The sequence below is a fragment of the Phoxinus phoxinus genome (genome assembly GCF_949152265.1).
Source record: "Phoxinus phoxinus genome assembly, chromosome: 6".
NCBI classification, from domain to species: domain Eukaryota; kingdom Metazoa; phylum Chordata; class Actinopteri; order Cypriniformes; family Leuciscidae; genus Phoxinus; species Phoxinus phoxinus.
The window spans coordinates 27,173,587-27,198,392 of NC_136881.1; the positions used below are offsets into that span (position 1 = coordinate 27,173,587).

Consider the following 24,806-nt stretch of genomic DNA (forward strand, 5'->3'; position numbering starts at 1 on the left):
AAATAATTACATTTCTTGCAACAACAACAAAAAATAGTGCAATATTAATTGTCATTGTAAGTGCTTTTCTAAATTAATATTATTGTCAGGGAGGAGATTTTGCCATTTTGAGTGTGAGTTGTCATAAGAGCAGTGATATATATTAACATTATTTAAAAAAAGAAGATAACCTGTGGCTTAATTTTTTTTTCTTCCCATTCTTATTTTTTATTTATTAAGAAGTCAATCGAAACATCAGGTTGAAACAGATTCTGGATAAGACAAGTCAAGATTACTAGTAAAATAATTATCTTCCTTTTCCCCTGAAGAAAACTCAAGGTCCATAATATTTTAGGATGTATAGGGGCATTACATTGTAAACAATTTCTCCAAAAAAAGTGCACCAGAAGTTTAGTTTGTTTGTTAGTCATACCATATGTGTTAAGGACCATCAGTGACTCCATTTCTAGTAAAAATAGGTAACAAGATTACTAATAACCCAATCACATTTTAGCCAATGAGGTCATCAAATTGTTTTTGGAAAAGTCAATACAATAAAAATGAATTAGTAGTAGCCTACCGTAAATAGAATACCTGTTGCAAAATTGTCTGACTTCTCTAATAAAACAGCATTTTTTTTTATTGTAAACTACAAATATAAATCAGTCTGAAATTAAGATTGAACTAAAAACACATTGAAGATTAGTAGACAGGATATCAGTTCATTTAGCGATAAGCTATTTCCTCCATTGACATCCATTCCAAAAAAAAGAGCCTCTTGTCTCCTTTCCGGTGTACTATCGCACTACACCTTTTTTGGGTTCTCCTTGGGGGTTACACTCTAAGTGGCTGCCTGACCATCTGAACAGTAACATCATACAGAAAAATTGCAATCTATGCGGTCAGATAGTTGAAGTCTAACTGTGTTCTAGCTACTAGACAAACACTGCCCTTTTAAGACCACCTTGTCTGGAGAGGCCAGCTTGCCAAGGGCTTGTGTATAATCCCTCTTCCCAGTGAGTGTCCCCTGTCGCGCCTCCAGATTGTCAGGATTCCCACTGAGCTTCCGTGTGCAGCACCCCTGGTTTTATCCGACATGGGATCATGCTATGGGTGGCTGTGGCCTGTGTGCTCATCGATAGATGGGAAAATGAATGCATACGACAAATGTAAAAAGTATTCAGTCTGTGAGATTGAGAGCTTTTTTGCAACCCAGACTGATTGGAAAACATGCCTCTCACGACATTTCAGCAAAATATTACGTTGACTCTTGCATGTTTTGAGACGCATCAAAATAACCTAACCAATGGTGTTAACAAAAGCAAATGTGAAAAAAAAACATATTTGCTGAAGCAACCATGGCATGGTGTAGGTGATGCAAACATCAAAGTTATCTATTTGCAGATTATGCACTATGGTAAAAGTATTTTGAGATCATTAAATACTGTAGTATTGTGCAAAGAACTTCACAAAAACAAGTTTTTATTAATCAGAAGAATAAAAGTTGTTAGTGTTTTACTGCCACAAGTGTTTTTTTCAGTTGGAAACGGCAATACATGTAGTTTATCAAAAATGTAGGTAGAGGCAAGTTTTTTTTCCAGTGAGCCTTTGTTGCTTTTTTGATCTAAAGCTGATTCTGATGTGATGATCATTGATTTTACATCAAGTTCTGCAAAATTAAAGTCAACCAGTCGACCAGCCCTGCCTCAACACAGCAATTCTAGGTCTTTCCGTGCCCCTTCTCTGTTTGTTTTCTCATCCCCGACCTGAACGGGGATCTCTCTTCACTTGGCTTGCTGTGGCTCCCTAACGGCCTCAAATCCAGCCATCTGACAGGGGTGAAGTGAGGGAGCCTGGGAAATATTGATGTTAAGACAACTTGGGAAAAGAATGAGAAGGTAGAAGAGAGCAAGGCAAAGGAATGGAGTAAGCAAGAGAGAAGGGAGGGGGGGGTCTTCCTGCAGACAGGCACTCCTCTAAGCAGCTTTTCCTCTGGAGGCAGGGTTATGTGAGGTCACAGAGGGATTACACTTTTGGCAAACAGGAGGGAGCTCCTCTCACTCAGGCTTTTGCAGCAGCCAAAGACTGCAACTCCCCCATGACTCGAACCCGGCTGTAATAAAGCCAAGGCCGGCTTGAACCTACAAACAAAAAAGCCAACAGCCTATCGATTGCCTGCCGCCAACTTTCACACGCTTGTGTCGAAAGGTCGGCTCGGAGTAGACAGGCTCCAAGCAAGCCTGAGTAAAAAACCCTTTTCTGTTTCAAACTAGACACATCTTGGGTTTGAACACTACATTTTTTAAATAAGAATCCCTGACCCTATTATACAATTATTCAAGAGGATTACGGTTACTCTCTGCTTTTCTGTTTTCACTCACTCAGCTCGCTGGCAGAAATAGATACAGCCTTAAAATAAAAAATTGGATTTCTGTATTTAAGTGTCTGTATGACTAAATTAGCCGGTATCTGGCAGAGAGATACAGTGTGACCTCATCACCCTGGAGACCCACTTAATCAACTTTCCCTTTCCAGCAGAGGTCAAGCTAAGCAGAGGCTCTCGCTGGCCTCCAGCCCTGCTTTGATGTTAATTAAGATGCGATGGAACATGGAGAGGATTCATTAAAGCCGGAGTCAATCTAGTGGCACAAAGCTCCAACATGGTGGACTTAAACCACCTCGAAGGTGACATCCTCCAGACTCGGACGCACATCAAACCACAGCTTGTCGTTCGTCTCGGTATGGTGACCCGTGGTTCAACATGTGATTGGACGTTTGGAGTTACCTGCAAGGGTGTTGAGAGCATGGGAACGCATGCCCCACCTTGGTCATAGTAGCTTTTTAGTAAGTGATAATGTACAGTCAGTCAGCTGGTCATTCTTGTAAAATAAACATATATATAGTTTATTGAGTTGACAAATTGTTTTACCATTCTTTCTGTGTATTACATTTGGCAGACACTTACATTGGATTCAAGATATATAGGCTATACTTTTTTATCAGTTCATGCATTCTCAGGAAATCAAACCTATGACCTTGAGTTATTACCGCAATGCTCTATTGTTTGAGCTACATTAATTCAGCCTTGCAACATGGAATAATACTATAATAATAATATAAGACCTCTGCAGTCATTTTCATCATAATCAATTGAGAGTTAAGATGGCGCCAGTTGCGCAACAGTCGGGTTCCAGAATTAAAAAATACCATTTATTTTCACGGGGAATTTATTTTTAACAATAACTTATAGACAGACCAACTGTGATTGCTAATCAATGCTAAATGCATTTGAAGCTGTCAGTCTGCATTATTTCAACCTATTTTTAAATTATTTTAAAATAATGTTAAAATTCCTGGTAATACCTGGAAAAAACTACATTACCCATGATTCTGAAAAAATAAAAATAAAAAAATCAGAGAATTAAATGATGCTAAAAGAACTTAGCACTTGCCCACTCCCATGAAGGTAAACCCCATACGCTCTCAAACAATAACATTATGTAAAATTTATAAATTAGTAATGTTTTAATTTGGTTGTGTCATTTTCAATGCTTCATGGGATTAAAAAAAATGAAAGCTGTTAAATACACAACCTGTACCTTTGTCTTTCTTTCCAATTTTCCAAATTTGTAAAAAAAAACTTTTTTTCTTTTTTGTAATGTTGTGATTTACACCAATTGGTTTAAAGCTTATAACTCTTAAACAAAGATTTGTAACATCCCTATGGGAAAATATTTCCAGAGCCAAGGTTGCTGAAAATGTGGGCAGGTAGTTTAGCACTTTATAAGACTATATCGACCCTTTTACAGTTTATTCTGCAGACTTTTTTGAAATTTTTGCTATTCATTTGTCAAATGGAATTTATACCTTAAACGAACCTCATGACAGAGTGACTCATAATTAATCAATCAAACCTCTAGCTGTATACATGAACGTAAGGGAGGAAATCTGTACAGACTGCCTGCCTCCACCGGCATTATGGAACGAACCTGAAAGGGAGAGATGCCGTCCAAGGTGCTCCATAGCTCCGGGGCTAACAGTGATGAATGGAGCCCTTAATGTCAGCAAACACTTTATCTCTGCTTCATCTGTTTTCATTAGGCAGGACCAACCTTTGGCTTGGACGGAGCGCTCTAGCACTCCTAGGACTGCTGAAGGCAAAGTTAAGGTGGAGAGCGCTTTGCTTTTTTAGGCAGTCAACTTCTCTTTTGGATGCCAAGGGTTAAGAGTCATGATCCTGCTGGAATCATGAATTCAGGAAGACTTTGGGACCAAATAGGAAGTCTAAGAGGTATCTGGAGATATTTAAATGGGATATGTATGCAACATAATCAATGTAGAAACTTAGGTTGACAAGTTTATTTTTGAACTTGAATTTTAACCAATTTAACTCACAGCCAGAAGGAATAATGTAGTGGACAAAGTATTCTTGTAGTTTTAATAGAAAATTAATTTCCGTTACAAAAAAGAAGAAGTAATAATCAGGATCTGTTCAAAACAAAATGATCAGATACTAAATCATAATTATGAGGTAACATTTTTGGTTACACTTTATTTCGATAGTCCACTTTAGACATTCTACTAACTATAAGTAACTTTGCAACTACATGTCAACTAACTCTCATTAGTATACTTTTTTAATAAGCCATTGATCTTTGTTCATTTTATTTAAATTTAATCCTGACATAATTATGATTTTTATGTCATAGTTATGTCAATTTCGACTTATCGACAAATCCTGAGACAATTTTACCTTGCACTGATGTCACTCATTCTGTGCCACTTTAACTATATCTTTACTCTGTACCTGAATAGAACAATTGCAGGTTATGAAAGTTGGAGACATCAAAGTAAAACATGCATGCATTGATAAAATGGACAACAAGACCTTTAAGGTAATATGTGATGTAAGCTTTACTTTCAAATCCTGTTACATTTAGAACTGGCAATTTGAACAAAGAATGCAAAAACCAAGAAAACCGAAATACAAAAACAAAATAAAAAGTACAAATGATCTAATTACCAGTTATTGTCACAAACAACCCTGTACAGCCTTAAGAATGAAGTAATAAAAAAGCTTTATACAGCACATAACAAGTTTACTGGGTGCCAAAAAAAGAACAAAATGATACTTGAGCCTTATTGAGTTGTAGAGTACAGCAAGAGATAAAGCAAACATATTGTGCAGAATAACCCGCAAAGCTAAATGCAAAACGAGTTGGTCTTTTTTTTTTTTTTGACCAAAAAAAAAAAAAAAAAAAAAAAAAAGAGTAAGTGCTACAAACTAGAGATCAAGAGCAATTTCATGCATCTTTTGAAGTGCTAAAAAGGTAGTCAGTCTCGTTTGATGCGCAATGACGCTAAAACAAAAAAATGCTGCTCCTTGCGATTAGGCAAACAGAACGCCAAGTATTAAGTATTTATAAATACTGGAATTGGAACAGAGAGAGATCCCTCTTGCCCACACAACTTAGCATGAAAGAGCAGCAGCCATGTTCTTCTACACGATGATTACATGGTGTTCCAAGGCAGACGGACAAAAGGATGTTGTCCAATGGACATTCCATTTGAATTCATTCTATGAAAATGGGTCCTGAGGATCAGTTTCACTTCATCTCAGGCTCTCGGGCCACTCCTTGCCACCAAGTGGCACTAGAGCATAAACGATAATGGGTTGAGCAGGAGCTTTATTAACAAGCAAAGAAGCTCCACTTAAAGTACAACATACCACTAGACTGCATGCTGGGCATTTACATAAAGAAAATTAAAAGATATTATGAGAGCAAAAAATACAAGTAGGCCTATAAAGTAAGGATACTGTGTGGGGCCAAGAAAATATACCATATTTTAATGGCTATATTTCTAGCCTGCATTTCATTTATAAACTGGCCTTAAATATAGATATTTTCACTCAAATCCTCTCAATGGGCAAGTGAGAGCTGAACAAACATAACATTGGGAGTGAATAATTATCTCTTTGCGGTTCAAGGTTGACCTGCAAAGGTTCCTTTTGAAAGGTCAGCTTTATCCGAAACCTTTTGTTACCTGATGCAATTTATATCTAAATAGGCCACTTGTTTATCCATTATCTGCTATCATTGTGAATGTAGGTAGGAGTCCATTGTACATCTATGATGGACAACATTTAAATTATTAATCTAATCATGTTTGCTGGACAAAAACAGGGCCACAGTTTAGTCCTAAAGCATCTATAGTCAACGTATAAAGTATTTTAGGACCTCAAGCTTGGGCTTTGCACATGTTTTTCATGACAGGCTAAGTAGAATGGGTTTATATAGGCCGATATATTTACCAGGCTAACCAATATTTGGCCATATTGAGCTTATGGGCATCAGCTTATTAGTGTTTGGTTACTAAACCAAACACATGCTAAGTTACTCTTTTAGCACCAATTCAAGTTTCCTATATTCTAAATTCTTAAAATAGATCTGTCTATCCAGTAACTAAGCGAAAGTGCTCATCAAAAATCAATCTGTTACTGCAAATGCTACAGTTAATCTATTTAGAACATGAGTTTAACTGTACTTGAACCAAAACTGATCTAGGGAATATATTTATTCGGAGCTCACCAACATTATGGGCAGTGAATCCTATGAATGTTTTACATTTTAGAGCATTGAATATAATTGCGTTCGGATACTTTGTTTACAAAAGTGCAATTTTTCCAGCACTGTGCAAAACCGCTGTTAGAAATTTAGCCTGGCCCTTTGGTGTCCAGGGGGATTTTGAACTCAGCTGTCTGCATTACATATGACATACGACCCATCAAAATTGAGCAGTCAACCAACTGCTGTTTGGCAAATACCTACAGGTTTAGAATTTGTATTTTCAACCATTGTGGCAGACCAACAAAAAAACAAAAACAAAAAAACACAAAAAACAATTACTTAAATAGCATTGAGGCTGTCTGAAGAGGCAGAGGAACTAATTGGCATCAAGAACGTTTTTTTGTTGGATGTAAGTGCTTTTGTTTAAAACATTTCAAAAGTTTAAGTGCAATTAAAACTCAAAACACGGAGAGGGGAACACAGAATTATGGTACCATGTTTGCCCGCATATGGAAAGCCATGCTTCCACAAATCCTACTCATAATAATGGCTGCCTCCACATTGCACTTGAGAGCCATTTTCCAATGGGGTTCTCATAATAGCTTGTTAGTACAGGATATATATATATATATAGATTTATATATATATTTGCATTTTACATTTCAAAGGCTCTTTCAAAATAAAAGTTATAATAAAAAATAATAAAACAACTAGAAGAACACAATTGAAGACACAGAAGGCCACTGAGATACCATTGTTTTTCCATGAACTCACTTACCACCGTCCAGCTACCTCTGTATCACTTTAACATTAACCAACAAAAAGTACATTCATTCAAGTCATTTTGGAACATTTTTTTTTTACACACAAAATTACAAAAAAGCTCCAAAAAGCACCATTGAATCGGCCTTTGTGACAGAATAATCGGTTCTTTCCCAAAAACCTGTCACCTTATACATCTTGTTAAACGTAGGGGTGCGCATTATATACGTTAGCTATGCACAGGGCGCTTGACTGGTCACTTATATCTCATGCCTACTGGATACCGCCAGCCCACCTTGGTCAGCTATGGCACAATCTGCAGCGGACAATAGTAGGGTGAGGGATACTGAAGGGCTGCATCATGGGTTGACGACCACTGCGGTAGTGGTAATGATTGCTTTTGCCATTAGCGTGCCCTGAATGGCTTGTATTAAGAAATGCCATCAGCTGTGCCTCGCAGGTGTCATAAAGGGCCTGATGCTTGTTGCTGAGGCAAGATTAGCATTTGCTAATGGTCTCACCATTTAGCACAACCAGTCAATGCCAACAGGCGTGGGGGATAAGAGAAAAGAAAGACTACAAAACTATGTACAGCTTGATAAATTAACAAGTGCGTGGTCTGAGGCTTTGCTTTGGAAACAAGACTCAAAAGATAGCTATCCGTTTCATTGGTTTTTGTCGTGCCATATACTGTATACCCCAAGATATTTCATACTGAGCCCCTAAATGACTTCAAAAAACAATTGCAACACATAGCGAACATGCTGTCGGATTCCTAACAAAATGCACAAAAAAAGCTTAGCGCCTGCAAGCTTATATATTCTTTGTTTCCTTTCGCCCAATAAAACGAATACAAAACTTGTAATAGATAAAGCACTATTATCGGATTCCAGGTCATTCACAATTTGCAGAGGAAAACAACTGTTATAAGACCTCTTAAAAAAGAGCAACGATTGGATTGCGATAGAACAGAAAACGAAATGCTTTGAACGTGAATAGCATTTCCTTTGATAGATGGATGTTTTACTATCATTACTACTTTTCAGGGCAGCACTTCAGCCTGCCTGTGGAACAGTTAGTGATGTTGGTGACCGGTGATATGGGGAAACTCAGTGAAGCAGAAGAAGCAGGGACGAGGATGGTCAAATGGTCTTAGCTCTCTCTGTCAGTCCAAGGTATGCCAGGAAGGAGTGTTTAAGTGACGTGGGAGAGGGCGGTGACTGAGAGGATGAGTTGGACCAGAATGCCGAGAAGGGCGGTGAGGAGTTTGAGGGTGAGGGGCTGTGGAATGTGAAGCGCCGGGCCGTAAAGAGCGTGGTGAGGGGGATGAGGTGAGCCAGGTCACAGTTCCTGTACTGTTCCAAGTAGCGAGCCGCCAGTGTTGAGAACGTGCCGTTGGCCGAGAGGTAGCGCGCGGTTGGCGTGCCGTCTTGCTGCTTGCTGGTGATTGACAGGGCGACAGACTGCAAGGCTTGAGAGGCGGACAGGTTCATGAGCGGACTGGTGCTCCCGCTGTCCCCGCTCCCGCTGCTGCTCCCACCTCGCTCCAAAAGGCCCGGACGTGGCGTACCTGGCCGAGCCTCACCTTCCTCGGCGCTCCCCTCCCCGCCTTGGTGCTTTTTAACATGGCGGCTGTAGACGAACGGGTGAGTGGTGGTGAACGGGCACTGGGCGCAACCGAAGGTCTGTCTCGGCGCATGCTTGAGCCGCTTGTGGAGGTTGAGATTGTCCTTGCGTTTGCAGCTGTAGCTGCAGCGGTCGCAGTGGAAAGGCCGCTCGCCGGTGTGCACGCGCACATGCTCGATGAGCTTGTTGGCTGTTTTGGAGAGGTAGCCGCACTGCTCGCACTTGTAGTGGTTGCCCAGGCGGTGAGCACGTGTGTGCCTTTCCAGCTCTGCCTGATTGGCCCACACGGCTTGGCAGATGCGGCAGCGATACTCCATCTTGTAGTGCGTCTTCAGGTGGCCCTCCATGGCGGCTGGCCTGTTAGTGGAGTAGATGCAGAGAGGGCACCTGGTCAAAGAGACAGGAGGAGCAGGGTGTAGGACACAGAGGTGGGAGACATTTAATAATGCACCTCCCGAATGAGAAAACACACTCTGATCTCTTAAATGAAATGAAGAACACACAGAATGGACAAAGGGAAGGGATGAAGGAGGCATTTAGTGTGTCTTACCCTCTGTCGTGTATACAAGCTACAGTCTGTGTGTACACTGCTACGTGTTAGAAGGTGTGTGTGTGTGTGTGTGCGTATGGCAGTGTGGTTGCGGACAGGTTGGAACGGGAATCAGATGAAGGTAAATGAATAAATGAGTGGCACTTACATTTAAATAGCACCTTTCATCTGCTCAGGGCCCCAAAGCGCTTCACAAACCCTGCAGAACAGAATGACCTCAGAAAGCACACTGTGAAGGGCGCCTCTCTACCTCAACACTGAACTAGAGCGCTGTGAAACTCTCTCGCCCTGACTAAAAAAGCAGCTGGGCAGCCAGAATACAGTGAGACTCCCATCAGCTGACAGTGAGCAAAATTTATTTGATCACTACTGGAATTTGTGCTCTTATGTTTTGAATCTCTATTTGTGCAATGACTCTGGAGTTTGTCTATATACCTAAACTTAGTTTAGAATTTGTGAAAATTTTGTTGAATCGAGAGCAGCTGCATAGTGCATTATTTTGAGGGATAGTAAAAGTTAACAAATTAATAACAAACAGATTATTTTTTTACAGGCAGTAAAGACGAACCGTAAAGATACAGTAAAACAATGAGGAATTATATTTTCAGAGAGTAAGCAGACACTGCACCCAGTCCTGTTTTCCAGTTAAAATATCTAAACATACTTAAACCAAAATAAAATGAGTTGAGAAGCAATATGGCACTAGATCATTTTCAAGTTTTTTTGTTTTAAACATAAATGTAACAATTTTATGTAAAAGTGTATGCATCTAACAAAGGAATTGGCAGTAGGCTAACCGTAATATAATATATTCTCCATTAACTTATTGTAACTCACAAAAAAAGTATATTCTTTAAAGGTATTAGATTTCTTTTTTTGGAGAAATATATATATTTTTTCATTAAATTGGAGAACAATACCAAACATACTTAAATGTGTGCCAGAAGAAAGTATGACATCATACAACATAAACCACTGGGACACCCCAATTACAGACCAACATCTGTCTCAAAACGTTGAATTTTACCCAGAAAAGGGGTGTAAAAGTGTTGGTTAAAATAAACTGTTTGTGACCAAAAGCAATTTTATCTGAAAAACATGAAAGTCATATTGAGGACTGTCTCAAATTATTATTATTTTTATATCATAGCTCTATAATCTTACAGCATGTCTCATTTGGTATATTTTATTATTTCCTAAGCAATTTTTGGAGAAACGTTTGAAACAAGGTTGAAACTTCAACAAACCACAACTTAAAATTTGCCGGCGTTATGAAAAAGCAACCTCTGAGGAATAACATATTCCTATGGGGTGCATTTATTGCTGCTTTTCTTGGATTTTATATAGGATTATGTAAATAGTATAGAATTAGCAGAGAATCCCCAGAGACTACATGTCTAAGATAAGGACACTTAAGTACAGGTATTTATATACAAAAATATTCAGTCCAGTTCCAAACTATGACACCTTGTATGGAATATTCATAAGCAGACATTAATCCAGCCAACTGGAACCCTGCTGTGGGAGAAAGATCCCGTGAAAAAAAACATGCAGTGATTTGTAAGCAGTCAGCTGCTATACATATAATATAACATTAATGTCGACCACACACACACACTTAAACTCCAGAGTCATTGAACCATTACAGATTCAAAATCTAATTGTTGAAGATACTGACCAGGAAACACTTTCTGGATAAATTTAGAGCACAGAACATTTTTTGCTCAAATATTGGAAATACTTAAATGGAGGATTTATGTAATTGTTTTTCCAGCCTCTTATATGAGAGCTATCAAATAAAAAGAGAATAATAAACCACAGATTACATGCTGAGTCCCTTTCAAATAAGTTCCCCATTTGATACATTTTTAAATAAAAGTCAGAATATAAAAGGCCTGCCTTTATTCATCGTCATTATTATCTTAAAATCTCAATATTTAAAGGCGTACCATCTTTTCAAACTTTTAAAGGCACATTTGGAATAGAAAATGCTCAAATAACACTTCTGATCATGCGTTTTATCAGAAATGGCAAATAAGGCCGCTAGTATACACTGTCTGTCCCTCCATGTTAGAAAAGTTTTATTTTAGGTTTATTTTCCTCCTTTACCTGTGGCTTGTAATGGCTAAGCGCTCTAATGAGTGATAACTACAATCTAAAAAATGTGTCTAGCATGGGAAAGCATAGCCATAAATGACAAGATGAGGCAATGAAATCTGAAATACATGACCTTAAGACATGAATTATGTATGTCAAACAACTAGACAAGTACAACAGAAAATATCAAAGACTGGACTTTGTGTTTGTTCAGTTTCATAAAACAAAACAAAAAACCCAAACAAAACAAGATATCAACTAGGGGGTCAGTTCGTCTTGTAAGTGTTTGGAAATAGGGTGTCTATTTGCCTTCAGATGAGTATTCATTGTGTTTAAATGTGTTGTTGTAACTGTGGTGGCGGTTATGACAGGCTGAGAAAGAACAGTGTGAACTGTAGCCTAATGGTCTTGGCAGTGGAGCTGCTCAACAGATGGACTAGTGCTGACTGGCTTGTTGTGATTTCTTCTGATATATTTTCACATGCGGGCCCAGACCTTTTGCAGTAATGTCTACCACAGGCTTTCCAGAGGAAGGGGCTCGTTCATGAAAGTGCCTGTGATTTGTGTGCTTACCTATGTAGAATTAGCATCCCTGACTGTCAATAACACTTGCAAAGTGGAATTACAAATGATACATAAGCCCTACTTCCCAAACATTGATTAACAAGGGAAAAAAGAACAGGCTTTTATTATTCATCTAGTAAATTAAAGTGTGATTCACTAAATTTAAGGTTTTACACACCATGTTGTTCCAAACCCATGTTTTTATTCTCTTAAATAGAACACGAAAGATACATTTTCAGTAACACTTTCGTTTAGAGTCCTATTCTCACTATTAAATAGATGCTTATTAGCATGCATATTACTAGGATATTGGCTGTTTATTAGTACTTATAAAGCACATATTAATGCCTTTATTCTGCATGACTATATTCAACATCCCTTTATCTCACCCAATTCTTAAACTTAACAACTACCAATAAGCAGTAATTAGACAAAAGTCATAGTTAATAGTGAAATTTGGACCCTAAACTAAAGTGTGACCATATTTTCTTCTCTTTGCTACTGCAATGAATAGTCCTGGAACTTTTAAGCTTCAAAAAGGACACAAAAGAACCATAAAAGTGGTCCATATGACTAATGTGCTACATTATTCTATAGTCTTCTAAAGGTACGTGATGAACAGACAAATTTGTTATTCATGAAAAATCTTTTCCTTCAGTAGGCTGTTAACTTGAGAACTGCTACAACCAGATCATTGAGTCAGTGAGTTGAAACTGAACTGGATCAGTCAAAGGGCCGTAACACACCAAGTCAGCTGTCGGCTAACGTCAGGGCAGCGGTGTGTTCCATTCGGTGAGAGCTGATTGGCTATTCAGTTTAGCAAATAATTTAGTGCACGAGAATAAAACGAAAGTGATGCAAGTGAGCAAAGACGTCAAGACGGCACAGGCAGAAGGCTGTTCTAATTTTACATCATCTTACATGAGCATTCCAATATGTGAATATTTCCATAACAACATGAGCCACCTGGAATGAAGAAAGTGATCAGCATGATTGATATTCACAATGGTAAGCAAGCGCTGCTTTGATTAAGGTTTGTATATCTGCAGTATTGTTTTTCGGATTAGATTCCGTTATCTGATAAAATAATCTGTTATTCCCTTAAACGCAGTCGCAGAATACACATGCTAGTTGGTAGTCGGCTGTAGTCTTTGCAGTGTGTTCAAGCGCAGCTTTTTAGCCCAGACGCAGCCGACACAAGGTGACAACACAGTCGGCTTTCCTCTCCGCTAGCTTTTGACGCAGACTTGGTGTGTCACGGCTTAAAAATGATAATTATGATTATTTTTCCCCCCTTTTTTTTTAGATTAACCGATTCACTAGTTCTAATCTAGTGAATCGGTTCATCTAAAAATAAATAAATAACAGAAATATTAATTCAAATTTTTAACTGGGATTTAGACCACTATTTCTCTCATGAACTCTAGTGATTGAAAGGCTAGGGCGTGTATCAAAATTTTAGTGAATAACCACTGAAATTTTGTTCCTTACAAAAAGATAACATGCGACTCGGGCAGTGTATGGACAACTTATGATACTTTGTTATGCTGTTTTAGCATTCTTTTTGAAACCTGAAAGCTCCAGTCCCAATTAATTGCAACTGAATGGAAAAGAGCAAATTGGACTTTCTGCGAAATGCTCCTTTTGAGTTCCATGAAAGTAAATCATACAAGTTTGGAACAACATAAATTAATGGGAGAACTGTTGCTTTAAAAAAAGTATTAGCAGTAAAGTGAGGTTATAAGTAGTACATTGAAATATCTGACTAATTAGCATTGTGTACTGATATATGTTTTAGGCACATTCAGGAACTCTGTCTAGAACATGCTTCTACTTTACGTGGCTCCACGTAGAGGTTACCCTGAAGCACTGCTCGATGAACTTTGCTCATATCTGGTACAAGCTCTGTTGTGAATCCAGCCTGATCCTCGACCAGTGCTCCTGGATAGACTCGGTTTAAAACTGGGCTGTGTCCTGCCTGAGGGGGTAGGAGCTGAGGTAGGGTGGGAGCGGGGTTTTGTGAGGTTGCGGGGAGGGACGTGCTGTACTTGCTTTCCTTACTTGAGCCCTCCAGCGGGGACGGTGTGGCACTTCTTGTGCTCCAGGAGCTGCTCGGGGGTCTTCATGAACTTGTGGCAGACGTCGCACTCAAACATACGCGTGATCAGGTGGATCTGTAGGTGCCGCTCGTACATGGGCCGAGTTTTACACACAAAGTTGCAGAAAACACATTCAAATCCTGTGGGATAACAGCAAGGAAGAGAGAGAAAAGGCATGCCATTATCATCTCTAAACATTATCTTATATTGTGTCAGCATTAGACATTTAATCTATTTTATAGCTCAATGATTCTCTGAAGAATAGTTCACCCAAAAATGTAAATTCTCTCATCATTTACTCACCCTCAAGTTGTTTCAGACCGGTATAAACTACTTTCTTCTGCTGAACACAAAAGAAGATATTTTTAAGAATATGGGTAACCAAACAGTTGATGGGCCCCATTGACTTCCATTGCAGAAAAAACAAAATTCTATAGAAGTCAATGGGGCTCATCAACTGTTTGGTTACTGACATTCTTAAAAATATCTTCTTTTGGGTTCAACAGAAGAAAGAAATTCATATAGGATTGGAACAACATGAGGGTGAGTAAATGATGACAGAATTTACATTTTTTTGGGGAACTTTGCCTTTAAGGCAGGGGTTTTCAACATTCATAGACCCAGCGAACTACCAACTCAGAGACTGCGGGTAATAATAATAAAAAAGCTATATATTTTTTTATTAACACTTTATAACAACTTTCGTTAACATCCTTAACTTTTTAAAATATTTTCTATATGTACACTACCATTCAAAAGTTCGGGGTCAAAACAACTTTTTAAAAATGTTTTTGAAAGAAGTCTCCTCTAATGCTCACCAAGGCTGAATTCATTTGATCAAAAGTACAGTGTGGTGAGCAGGACGAATCAGGACGGTGGCGTGATTACTGATGAGCGACACCTGCGCGACGCACCGGTCTCATATCACTCACGGAGGAGCGGAAGCTTAAAAGGAGGAGCGACGAGGAACAGGCCTGGACTTTTGTTTTGTATTTGTTTATTTTGTTATACATTTTTTTTTAATGTTCGTCAGTTCCCGCCTCCTCCTTCCCATAACAACGAACTTGATTACATACAGTAAAACAAGTAATACTGTAAAATATTATACAAATTTAAAATAACTGCCTATTTTAATATATTTTAAAATGTATTTTATTCCTGTGATGCAAAGCTGAATTTTCAGCATCATTACTCCAGTCTTCAATTACATGATTCTTCAGAAATCATTCTAATATGCTGATTTGGTAATACACACTTCTTATTGTTATCAATGTTGAAAACAGTTGTGCTGTTTAATATTTTTGTGGAAACCAAGATACATTTTTTTTCAAGATTCTTTGATGAATAGAAAGTTCAAAAGAACAGCATTTATTTGTAATAGTCATGCTATATTGAAACATTTGATCAATTTATTGTCCTTACTGAAAAAAAGAAAAGAAAACATACTGACCCCAAACTTTTAAACAATATACTGTGAAAAAGTGAGCAATCAGCTGGTCAGGTGATCTCAACATGGTGACCACCATGAGGCGACCGGCTCCATGTATTTTTTTTTTTTTTTAATAAGGCTAATGATACGACAAGAGTGTACATAATTTAAAAAAAAATTCAGAAGAACACTTTAAAAAAAAAATACCTAACATGCCTGAGATCATCTTTCATTAGTTCTGGAATTAAATTAATTTGTGCAACTGATAAAAGTCTCACCTTTCTCTGCTTTTTCATCTGTTCCAGGGCCTGAGCTTGATTGGCTGCCCACAGAAGAAGGCGGAGCCAAAAGGCTTTTTAGTTCTTCGTTACCTTGGGCAACATCTCCACCTTCAGAGCTATTGAGGGAGTCGCTGAGGGCTGAGAGAGAGGAGGAAGTGCTCTTGGTCTCACTGAGTGGGCTTCTGGAATTGAGACCTGTGTGGGATGAAAAAAAAAAAGATATTGAGGGTCACTTCCTGAATACAAGACAAACTCCGTATTTGAATGACATGATGGTATCAAAGACTCGGCTTAGCTTAAGCCATCAGAGAATTAGGCAGGAACATCTTTTAACGCTCAAGGTTTGATAAAGAATTCTGTAATGAGTAAAGCAAAATGGAGAAAAATCCTGCAATTGATTGAGATCCACCCAGTGAGCCGGGCTGGAATATGTATGCCTACAGCAGTGCGGTATTAAGCCTTAAAAGTCAGGGGAGGTGGGCTCTCTTCCCTAAGAGGCACTCTTGTGGGTTTAGCCTGACTTCTGTATCCAAGCAGCCAGAACACTCAAGCCTGCGCTCTTATTGATCTACGCTGTGTCTGAGAGCAGCAGGGGAGGGGGGCTGCCTAGGTCAGGGCCGCCACAGCTAAGATGGCGGGAGCATATCAGGCCATGGCTCTCCCCTAGGGCTCTCAGAGCTCACGAAATGGCCGATACCAGCTCGTACACGCGCTTTGCTAACATGTTAAGACTTCCGTTCCTTTGAAAGAACACATGCGGAATACAGAGTAGGTGGTCATGTTTAATCTTTTGTCAGCTGCAATGACATCTTTGAATACAGATGCGCTGTGTGACTCGTATGCGTTATGAAGAGCAGGACTTCATCTCCGTGAGTGAACTCAACGGCCTCTATAAGGCTACTGTAAGAGGCAGACATGGCTTGAAATACCACAACGAATTAGAGTATGGGTTTAGCTGAACACCTGCTGTAAAAAGAGAAGCATGTGGATGTGCCAGGCGGGCACCTCAGTGACAGTCGCAACTCTCTGTCACCTTCCTCAGCAGGAGACAAAGAAGTGCAGGCTGGTAGGCGCTGACCTCAGGTCAGCCAATCTGCAGCAAGAGGTGTCTCTGGCAGGGCGCTAAATCACAATTGACAAACCAACTTGTTCTTTTGCTGTCACTCTCAGAGCTCACTGTCTTTACGAAAGTGGACTCGAGCTCCGTGGCGTGAGGGTGAGTGTGGGTGACGTGGCGGAGTTGGGCTACTTGGATGGTTAGTTGTGAGAGACTAGGGTTATCGATTTTTCAGCCTCCAGCCTCTGTGAGGCCCGGAGTCTAATAACACCAGGCCTCACAGTTAAATATAAACTCACACACCCACTCAAATGTGAACCCTCAGTCAGTTCCATGACCGAGACTAAAAACTAAACCCACGCAGAAACCTGATGATTGAGGTGTTTGTCTGTAATAACCCTTGTGGATTTCTGTCAACAACGTCCACCCAGTGATCACTAGCACCACCAAATGGAACTGAAAAAATAACCATGGTTTTCAAACAGGTTTTCCAGACACTCCAACCACTTCATCCACTTCGTAACCTGTTCAAATGTTCAGTCAAACTGGATTTCCTGCCGCAACCCAACATCTTGCAAGCTGACAAACAGATTTTGAGGTTAAGTCCATAATCTTGTAAAACAGAGCTAATGTAAATACTAAAATGTCTCATGATATGAAATGCTCCTGACACATAGGCCTAAAGACTACACATAAAAGTATTGCAAATGCAATAAAAAAAAATTAAAACGTGCAACATTATTCTAGTTGTGCGACAAATCTACTATCTTTTGTGAAAATGTCTGTGGTTTCATCAAATAACATCTAGCAAAGTGGCAATAGCTGATTACATCTTTACAGTGCAAGCTAATGTTTTCTGTATGCAACGAATGAGTCAGGCACAAAGGCCCTGTTTACACCTGGTATTAATATACGTTTTGGTTAATTTGGTCACAAGTAGATGAGGAAGACACATTCCCATTTACACCTGGTATTTAATCTGTCTCTTGTGTCCACTTTCGACCACTTCTGTAGTGATTTCTTCAAGGGGAGGGTTTAGGGCCGGGTGAAAGTATGGGCTTTTTCATATCTTTGGATCTAATGGACGAAATAAGCTTGCACAATTTACTTATAACGTGAAAGGAGATGGCAGAAAAAAATACGGAGAGCAGCTCATTTCTGCTCTGACAGCTGCAAGACCACGACGAACACTGTGAGTGCATGTAAGAAATAAGGAATGGTGAGAGAGCATTTGTGCTTGGTATGTTTTTCATCTTCTAACCAAACTTAGCTAATTTTCATCCAAAAAAAGTTTAAATCTCGTCTGGCTAGTGTGCTTCCTATAATGCTTACGCATTAGGTCAGTAGGTGGAGAGTAGCAACACAATCGACAACATGCGTTTACACTACGAAAGCAATCCAATCGAATGCGTTTTCGACTACCTCTGGAAGGGGTCGAAAGTATACAAACTCAAAACATTTTAGACCCCGTTTACATCTGTATTTAGTGCCGTCCACTTTTTATTGGATTGGCAAAAATGATTCTTAATACCAGGTGTAAAAACAGGGCCAAAGGTTCACAAAACAGTCTGAAACTTGCTTGTGGCTTAAAGCTCCCCTGTAGTAAATTTTATCCCTTAAATCTTTGATCACCAAAATGACATATTTAAAAAAAAAATCCTGTGAAAAATATTTCTTCATGCTTGAATGGAACTCTACACCCTTGCTTCATTTAGTATACACGGATCCATAAATATGCAAATTAGTCCCGCCTCCACTCATGACATCATACACCCGTTATATTGCTAAATGTACACGATTTTTCCTATCAACAGAAAAATATACCAAGATAACCTGCCATCTTTCGAGACTCCACTGCTAGTTCGCTGTTAATGATATGCTAATGCCCGCCGGCAGCCTGGCACGTTGATGTGATTGGTTACTAGATTGTTTGTGACGTCAGAAACCCCAGCAATTTCAAACTGCGTTTTTGGTTCACTGCAGTTTTAAGGAGCAAATACTCAGCAATTGTGTTGACTGATGACTTTGCACATGGTTTGTCTTAAAGCATATTAAAAACACTACATAGACATATAAACAACATTAAATACTTCATTTTCACCTCAGGGGGTCTTTAACAGTTTGAAACAGACTCAGTCAGTCAGTCAGTGAATTCTTCAAAACCATTTCACAAGCTGTGAATCAGTTCACAACTGATTCCTTTACAATGTCAATGCCACAAGTAATTTTTCGGTTATGTCAGATTCAAACTGTGTAATTTGTCAACAAAAAAGAAAAGAAAAAGAAAAGACATTTGGCTCCAAAATATTACATTTTAAGAGCCCATAACTCTCTTGTAATTTTCTTTGTCTGAAGTCCTATACTCAGAACATACCTAGTTACAACAACGTCAGCAGAATCATTTTCAGTTTCAAAAGAAAAATGCAAATATTATGATGTACTAGTGCCAAGGTTTACCAAATGTTTAAAACAAGATCAGAGAGTATGTTGGACACCCTGCAGAAAAGAACGGGCTGGTTTATCCTGGTTAGAACTGGTTAACCAGCATGGTCTTTCTGGAAAAGATGGTTGAGTACACACCAGAATCCAAAACACAAGATTTCAAAAGGTAATGTCTACAATGTAAGAATAGCGCGATCTTACCTGTGTGCCCTGCACTGATGTGAGCTTTCATCTCGGCCTCGTCCACACCCACATACTCACAGGTGCTACAGCAGAGAGAGAACATCCACTGCTCTTTGTCCACATGAAGAGACATATGACTAACAAACTGAGCGTTAAACTCTGTTTGGAAGCCGCAGACGTGGCAGCTGTAGTAGTAGGGGCAGTTTTTGAGCTCTGGGCCATCGTTGGTCACAGCGGTAACAATCTGCTCAGCATCTGTGTTCACCAGTTTGACTGAGTGGATGGTGAGGTGCTGGTTGAGGTTGGCTCTGCACTTAGCTGCGTATGGACACAAATGACACTTATACTTCCTCTCTTCTGAAAACAAAAGACAAACAGAAGAGCTCTTATAAAGCAAACAAACAGATAGATTGTACTTATGATGTTGATAGATGATTTTTATAAGGTGTCCCTATTCTAAGATCAGAAGTTCTCCACTCTTGAGGTTCACCATCCCTACAGGACTTTATATTTATTTATTTGTTTTGTAGTCCAAACTGATATGTATTTGGATGGACCGTGATCAGACTGCTCATTGATGCTCCTCGGGGACCTGCTGGATGTGATTGTTTAAGGATCAGGCGAGGCTGGTCATGGTTGTGTTGTGCTCCAGGGGAGCTTAGAGCTCAGGGAGACTTCCTTATAGCATAGTAATTACTTGGGTACTTTTCCCACCAGGACTAATCAGTAGCCTAATCTCTTTAAAGGAAGGGTAATCTAGTCCAGTGAACCTTATTTACTTACCTACGGCATTACTTGTCCTAATGACAACATACACTGTTGTTGGACACGTATGTGAAATTATAACATTCAACAAAGCTTGATTTTCAGCAACTCAAGCTAAACGTGGTTGTAAACCGGCATATGCCCTTAATTTGGTAAACTGGTAAAGGCTGTTAGCCAAGTAAGTTGTAGTTGTGATTACAAACGTAAATATAAATGTAGTACTAAAATTATCACTTGCTCACAGTGAAAGTCCTGCTGAAAACACCAGCTCATACCAGCATAGATGGTGGACCAGAAAAATGTAGCTGGAATAGTTGGTTAACCGGCTTAGCCAAACTGGTCGAACGTTGTTTGTGAGCGTGAATTCTCACCTGTGTGTAGGGAGAGATGTCTGGAGAGAGTCTGTTGGCGACCAAACACTTTGCCACATACAGGGCAGGGAAAGAGCTGTTCATTGAGTCTCCATTGGGTAAGTCCATTTCCTGGCTCACTACCGACCTTGTCTGGATCTGCATACATAAAAAAAAAATCCAACAGTTAGTTCTGGTTCTAAAAATCTAGTCCAACAGCACTGGGATGTTTCACTGTATCGCTCTGCTTGTCTGCACTCCGTGTGTTCCAGTTTAGACTACTGCTCTTGTGATACTTCTTAAGCGATTTATTTGGTCTCATTCCAGTTTGAAATCTTACAATGTTGTAGCTAAAATTGCTCGAGACATTGTAGCAGTGATTGCTCCAGACATCCTTGAGATCACAATACACATGCTATACGAGAATATTTACTTCCCTTTGAATTTGTCTGAAATTCTTGAAATATCCTACTCTTGTGAGAAATGGGGACTAGTAATTATTGCAGATACAACCGAGAAACCAAGAGACAAGGAGGTTGGCAAAAGGTCAGTGTGTGTTCTGCCACTGTGTTGGATAATATGTTGATGAGTCTATACATCCAGATCAGGGAGCCAACAAGGTGTTTTTTTATCTTGACATTGGACTGTGTGCTCCTTTTTCACCTTTCATTAGAAGAGCGAGAGAGAGAGAGAGAGAGAGAGAGAGAGAGAGAGAGAGAGAGAGAGAGAGAGAGAGAGAGCATGCCACACAAGTGGAGGAGACCAGCTGAATTAACCTTCTGATGAAGGTGGTTGGCTCGTCGTCAAATTAAAATGCAGCGCCACACCTTTTCTCTCCCTGGAAGGAGGGAGAGAGAGATAAATAAATGAATAGATAAATAAATATATAAACCAAAGAGAAATTCCGTCATCATGCAACACAGCCCCTTCAAATAATGTCTGGTGCAATCTGAACGCCTGCCTGGCCATTATTCTGTTTGGAATGAGAGGCAGAGAGGATGCCAAATGTTAAGCAATGTTTCTTTACAAGCCAAAACAAAACAGAAATATGTATACTTATTGTAAAAAAGTGTGCTATTTACATCAAAAAGGGTCTTGAATCATGTCAAGGTATTCAGAGATGCATGTTTTGGGTTTGTAGGTCATATCAATGACTCAAGGGTTTTTAAGTTCTGCGTGTACCGCAGCATTCTGATCCCTTCAATAAACATGCAAGGGGCTTTTGGATATGCAGCGGGTGTGTGCCCGTCCCTTTGGACTTGTGGTTTGCTCATAAATAGGCACATTTTTTACAAATGCTGTCATAAGCAATGCAGCCTCAGGATTGATGGGGGCATGGCGAGGAAAAGGGGGGCAAGTGGTTGGGGAGAAACGGCATTTTTTTGGCATATCAGAGAGGATTTAATGGTGGCAATTAAAGAGCAGATGCACTGGCCTTGGACGCAAGACCTGAAGGACATTTTCATGGGGCTGCTCGTATCTGCCAGAGACCAAACCAAAAGTCCTGACGGGAATAGTGTCTCAAAGTGGCCCAATGGGAGGGGTTGTCTGACTTGTCGGCACGTTTCCTCAAGAAGTCACAGGGAACGATGCTAAAAGTGCCCCTTTCCTCTTCACACCGATCTTGGTTGAAAGACACGTCTCAAGATAAATATATACGTCTACAGGGCAATCTAATGTCAGGGTGTCAATTTCATTGTTATCATGCACAGAGATGCCAAGGTTTTTATTGGTCCTAGAGCACCCGTTAAAACTAATGTAAGCCATCTATCCAATGTTAACTTCTGAAATCCATCATTATTTTAAAAGACATAAGGATAAGTGATGTCTTGCTTGCCTGCTCGCTTTTACTGCTGATGTATTACTTAACTCTTTTAAGCCAACAGAGGAAAGTAGGAAAAGTATGCCCCAGAAGAAACTTTTATTGCTCAGATGCTACTCTTTGGAGTTCTCAGTTATGTTTTAAATAAGTAACAATTTCTAAAATTCCTTAGGTGAAATAAAAACAGACAAAAAAGAGATGTATAGCACTTGTATAGCAATGTGAATAGTATAGCTCAGATAATTTGGCCTTGAAAGAATCTGATGAGAAATATTAGAAGAAAAAAGTCGAAGCCGTTTGCAGTGCTGCCACAAAGGTGAAAGCAAGACTACCTGCATTAGAAAAATTATTCAGTTAAAAAAAATAGGTTATAAGCTCTCTCTTTGGCTCCCTATACTCGAGTTTTCAATGTGATTAATAGGCTTTATGACAAACGTCACATGAAGTAACAGGAAAACAGGTCTCATTACATCCAATGAGAAAGTGTTAACGGCAGTACGAAATGACGGCGATATCTATGGACATGTAAGGTAATCAGTTAAACTAGCTAGTTCTTTTTATTGTTGGCCTTTTATTCAATTTAAATATGTAAATGTTAGCGATAAGAAAAATTATCAATCTGCATATGCGATGGACATTTTTGCTCGCTCCTTTGAAGACATCTTGAGTAAACCGACACATACAAAAGACCTGAACCGAAAGCAACGTGACATGTTTTACAGAATACAGAAGTTAGTTGAGCAAAATGCTTAAAGGGATAGTTCACCCAAATCAGAAAAATTCTGTCATCATTTACTCACTCTCAAGTCATTCCAAACCTGTATGACTTTCTTTTTCTGTGTAACACAAAAGAAGGTACTTTGAAAAATGAATGATCCAATAGATAGATTCAATCCAATATTTTTCAATATATCTTATTTTATGTTCCACAAATGTAAGAAAGTCATACAAACATTTTGAATCAAAATGCGTTGAATCAAAATTACAACAGAATTAGAATTTTTGCATAATTTATACTTAAATCTCCTTACACCTCAGACACCTTTGAGCACTTGTTGATATCAAACTTAATATTACCGGATGATGTTTTTACCATATTTTAATCTTAAAGATTCAACTTGATTAGTATTGCCACACTACCAGCGTGAATTAGCATCGCTAAACTGCATAATTAAATAACGATGCCATGTGTGTGCCGTCTCCCAGCCGTCCCCCGCGCTGACCTGCACTGCATAAGAGCTTTAATTAAAACTACAGTGGGTGTTTTGCCCTCTGCTTCAATCCATGAGCAAGTTTAGAAAAGGCAACACACAATCAGACACAGGGCACTGAATCAGCATCGTCACCCCGGGGCCCACGGTTCCACTGAGTCACACCGCTCATATGAACCTGCGCGTCTGACTCAAGTTCCACCAAGCGGCAGTGCGGCGTGATGTGATGCTGACAGCTCTGGTGTGACACAGAGCCTGGGGGCTGCCAGGGAAAAGATGGCACCTTCCCACAATGCCTCAGTGGGGGGACATGAGCGAACGGATGCCTGTGAAATGCTTATGACTCTCACCTAATGCCTTCATTTTCTTGTTGTTGATGCATTTTTCTCAATCTATCTCCCTACTTCCCGGTTGAAAATACCAGCATTGCTGGGAGCCAATATATGTGTTTTTGGAACGCAGGTGACAACCAGGCTTCTCGACAAGCTTAAAACATAAGTTACCCCAAAAATTTAAAGCGTCATTTATTCACCCTCATGTCTTAACAAACCTGAATGACTTTCTGCAGAAAACAAAGATATCTTACCGTTTAAAAGCTTGGGTTCAGTAAGCCTTTTTCCGATTACACTTTATCTTTTGGTGATGTAGTTACATAGTACTTACTCAAGTAGGTACTGAGTAATATGAATTAACTACATGTACTTACTATAGAGTTACAGTTTGGGTTAGGGTTTGGATGAGGGTTAGTTACTTGTAATCATGCATAATGTAGTACATGTACATGTAGTAACGTTTAACTACGTCACCTTAAAATAAAGTGTTACCCTTTTCTTTAAAGAAATTAATATTTTTATTTAGCAAGGATGCATTAAATTGACCAAAAGTGGGGAAAAAAACGTTATCCTAAAAAAAAAAAATTTAACAAATAATTGCAGCCTTAGTGAACATAAGAGACTAATTTAAAAAACATTTTAAAAATCATACAGCTACACAACTTTCAAACAGTAGTGTATTTTGAAA

General features: G+C 39.3%; 1 protein-coding gene across 6 annotated transcripts in view; it reads right to left on the reverse strand.

The window, feature by feature from the left end:
• Nucleotides 1-5,227: 5,227 nt before the first annotated feature.
• The window catches only part of znf827 (zinc finger protein 827), a 70,687-nt gene continuing 51,108 nt past the window's right edge, over nucleotides 5,228-24,806 (reverse strand). For 3 of the 6 annotated variants that reach the window (XM_079615906.1, XM_079615904.1, XM_079615903.1), the window contains exons 9-13: nucleotides 20,775-20,912; nucleotides 19,657-19,995; nucleotides 15,954-16,151; nucleotides 14,209-14,386; nucleotides 5,228-9,323 (exon numbers count right to left, since the gene is read on the reverse strand). In XM_079615906.1, the coding sequence (XP_079472032.1) occupies nucleotides 8,453-9,323; nucleotides 14,209-14,386; nucleotides 15,954-16,151; nucleotides 19,657-19,995; nucleotides 20,775-20,912 (1,724 nt within the window). In that variant the 3' untranslated portion in view covers nucleotides 5,228-8,452. Of the gene's footprint in view, nucleotides 9,324-9,634; nucleotides 9,686-14,208; nucleotides 14,387-15,953; nucleotides 16,152-19,656; nucleotides 19,996-20,774; nucleotides 20,913-24,806 lie in introns of all 6 variants that reach the window. The other 3 variants (XM_079615908.1, XM_079615907.1, XM_079615905.1) reach the window with 3 other exon arrangements.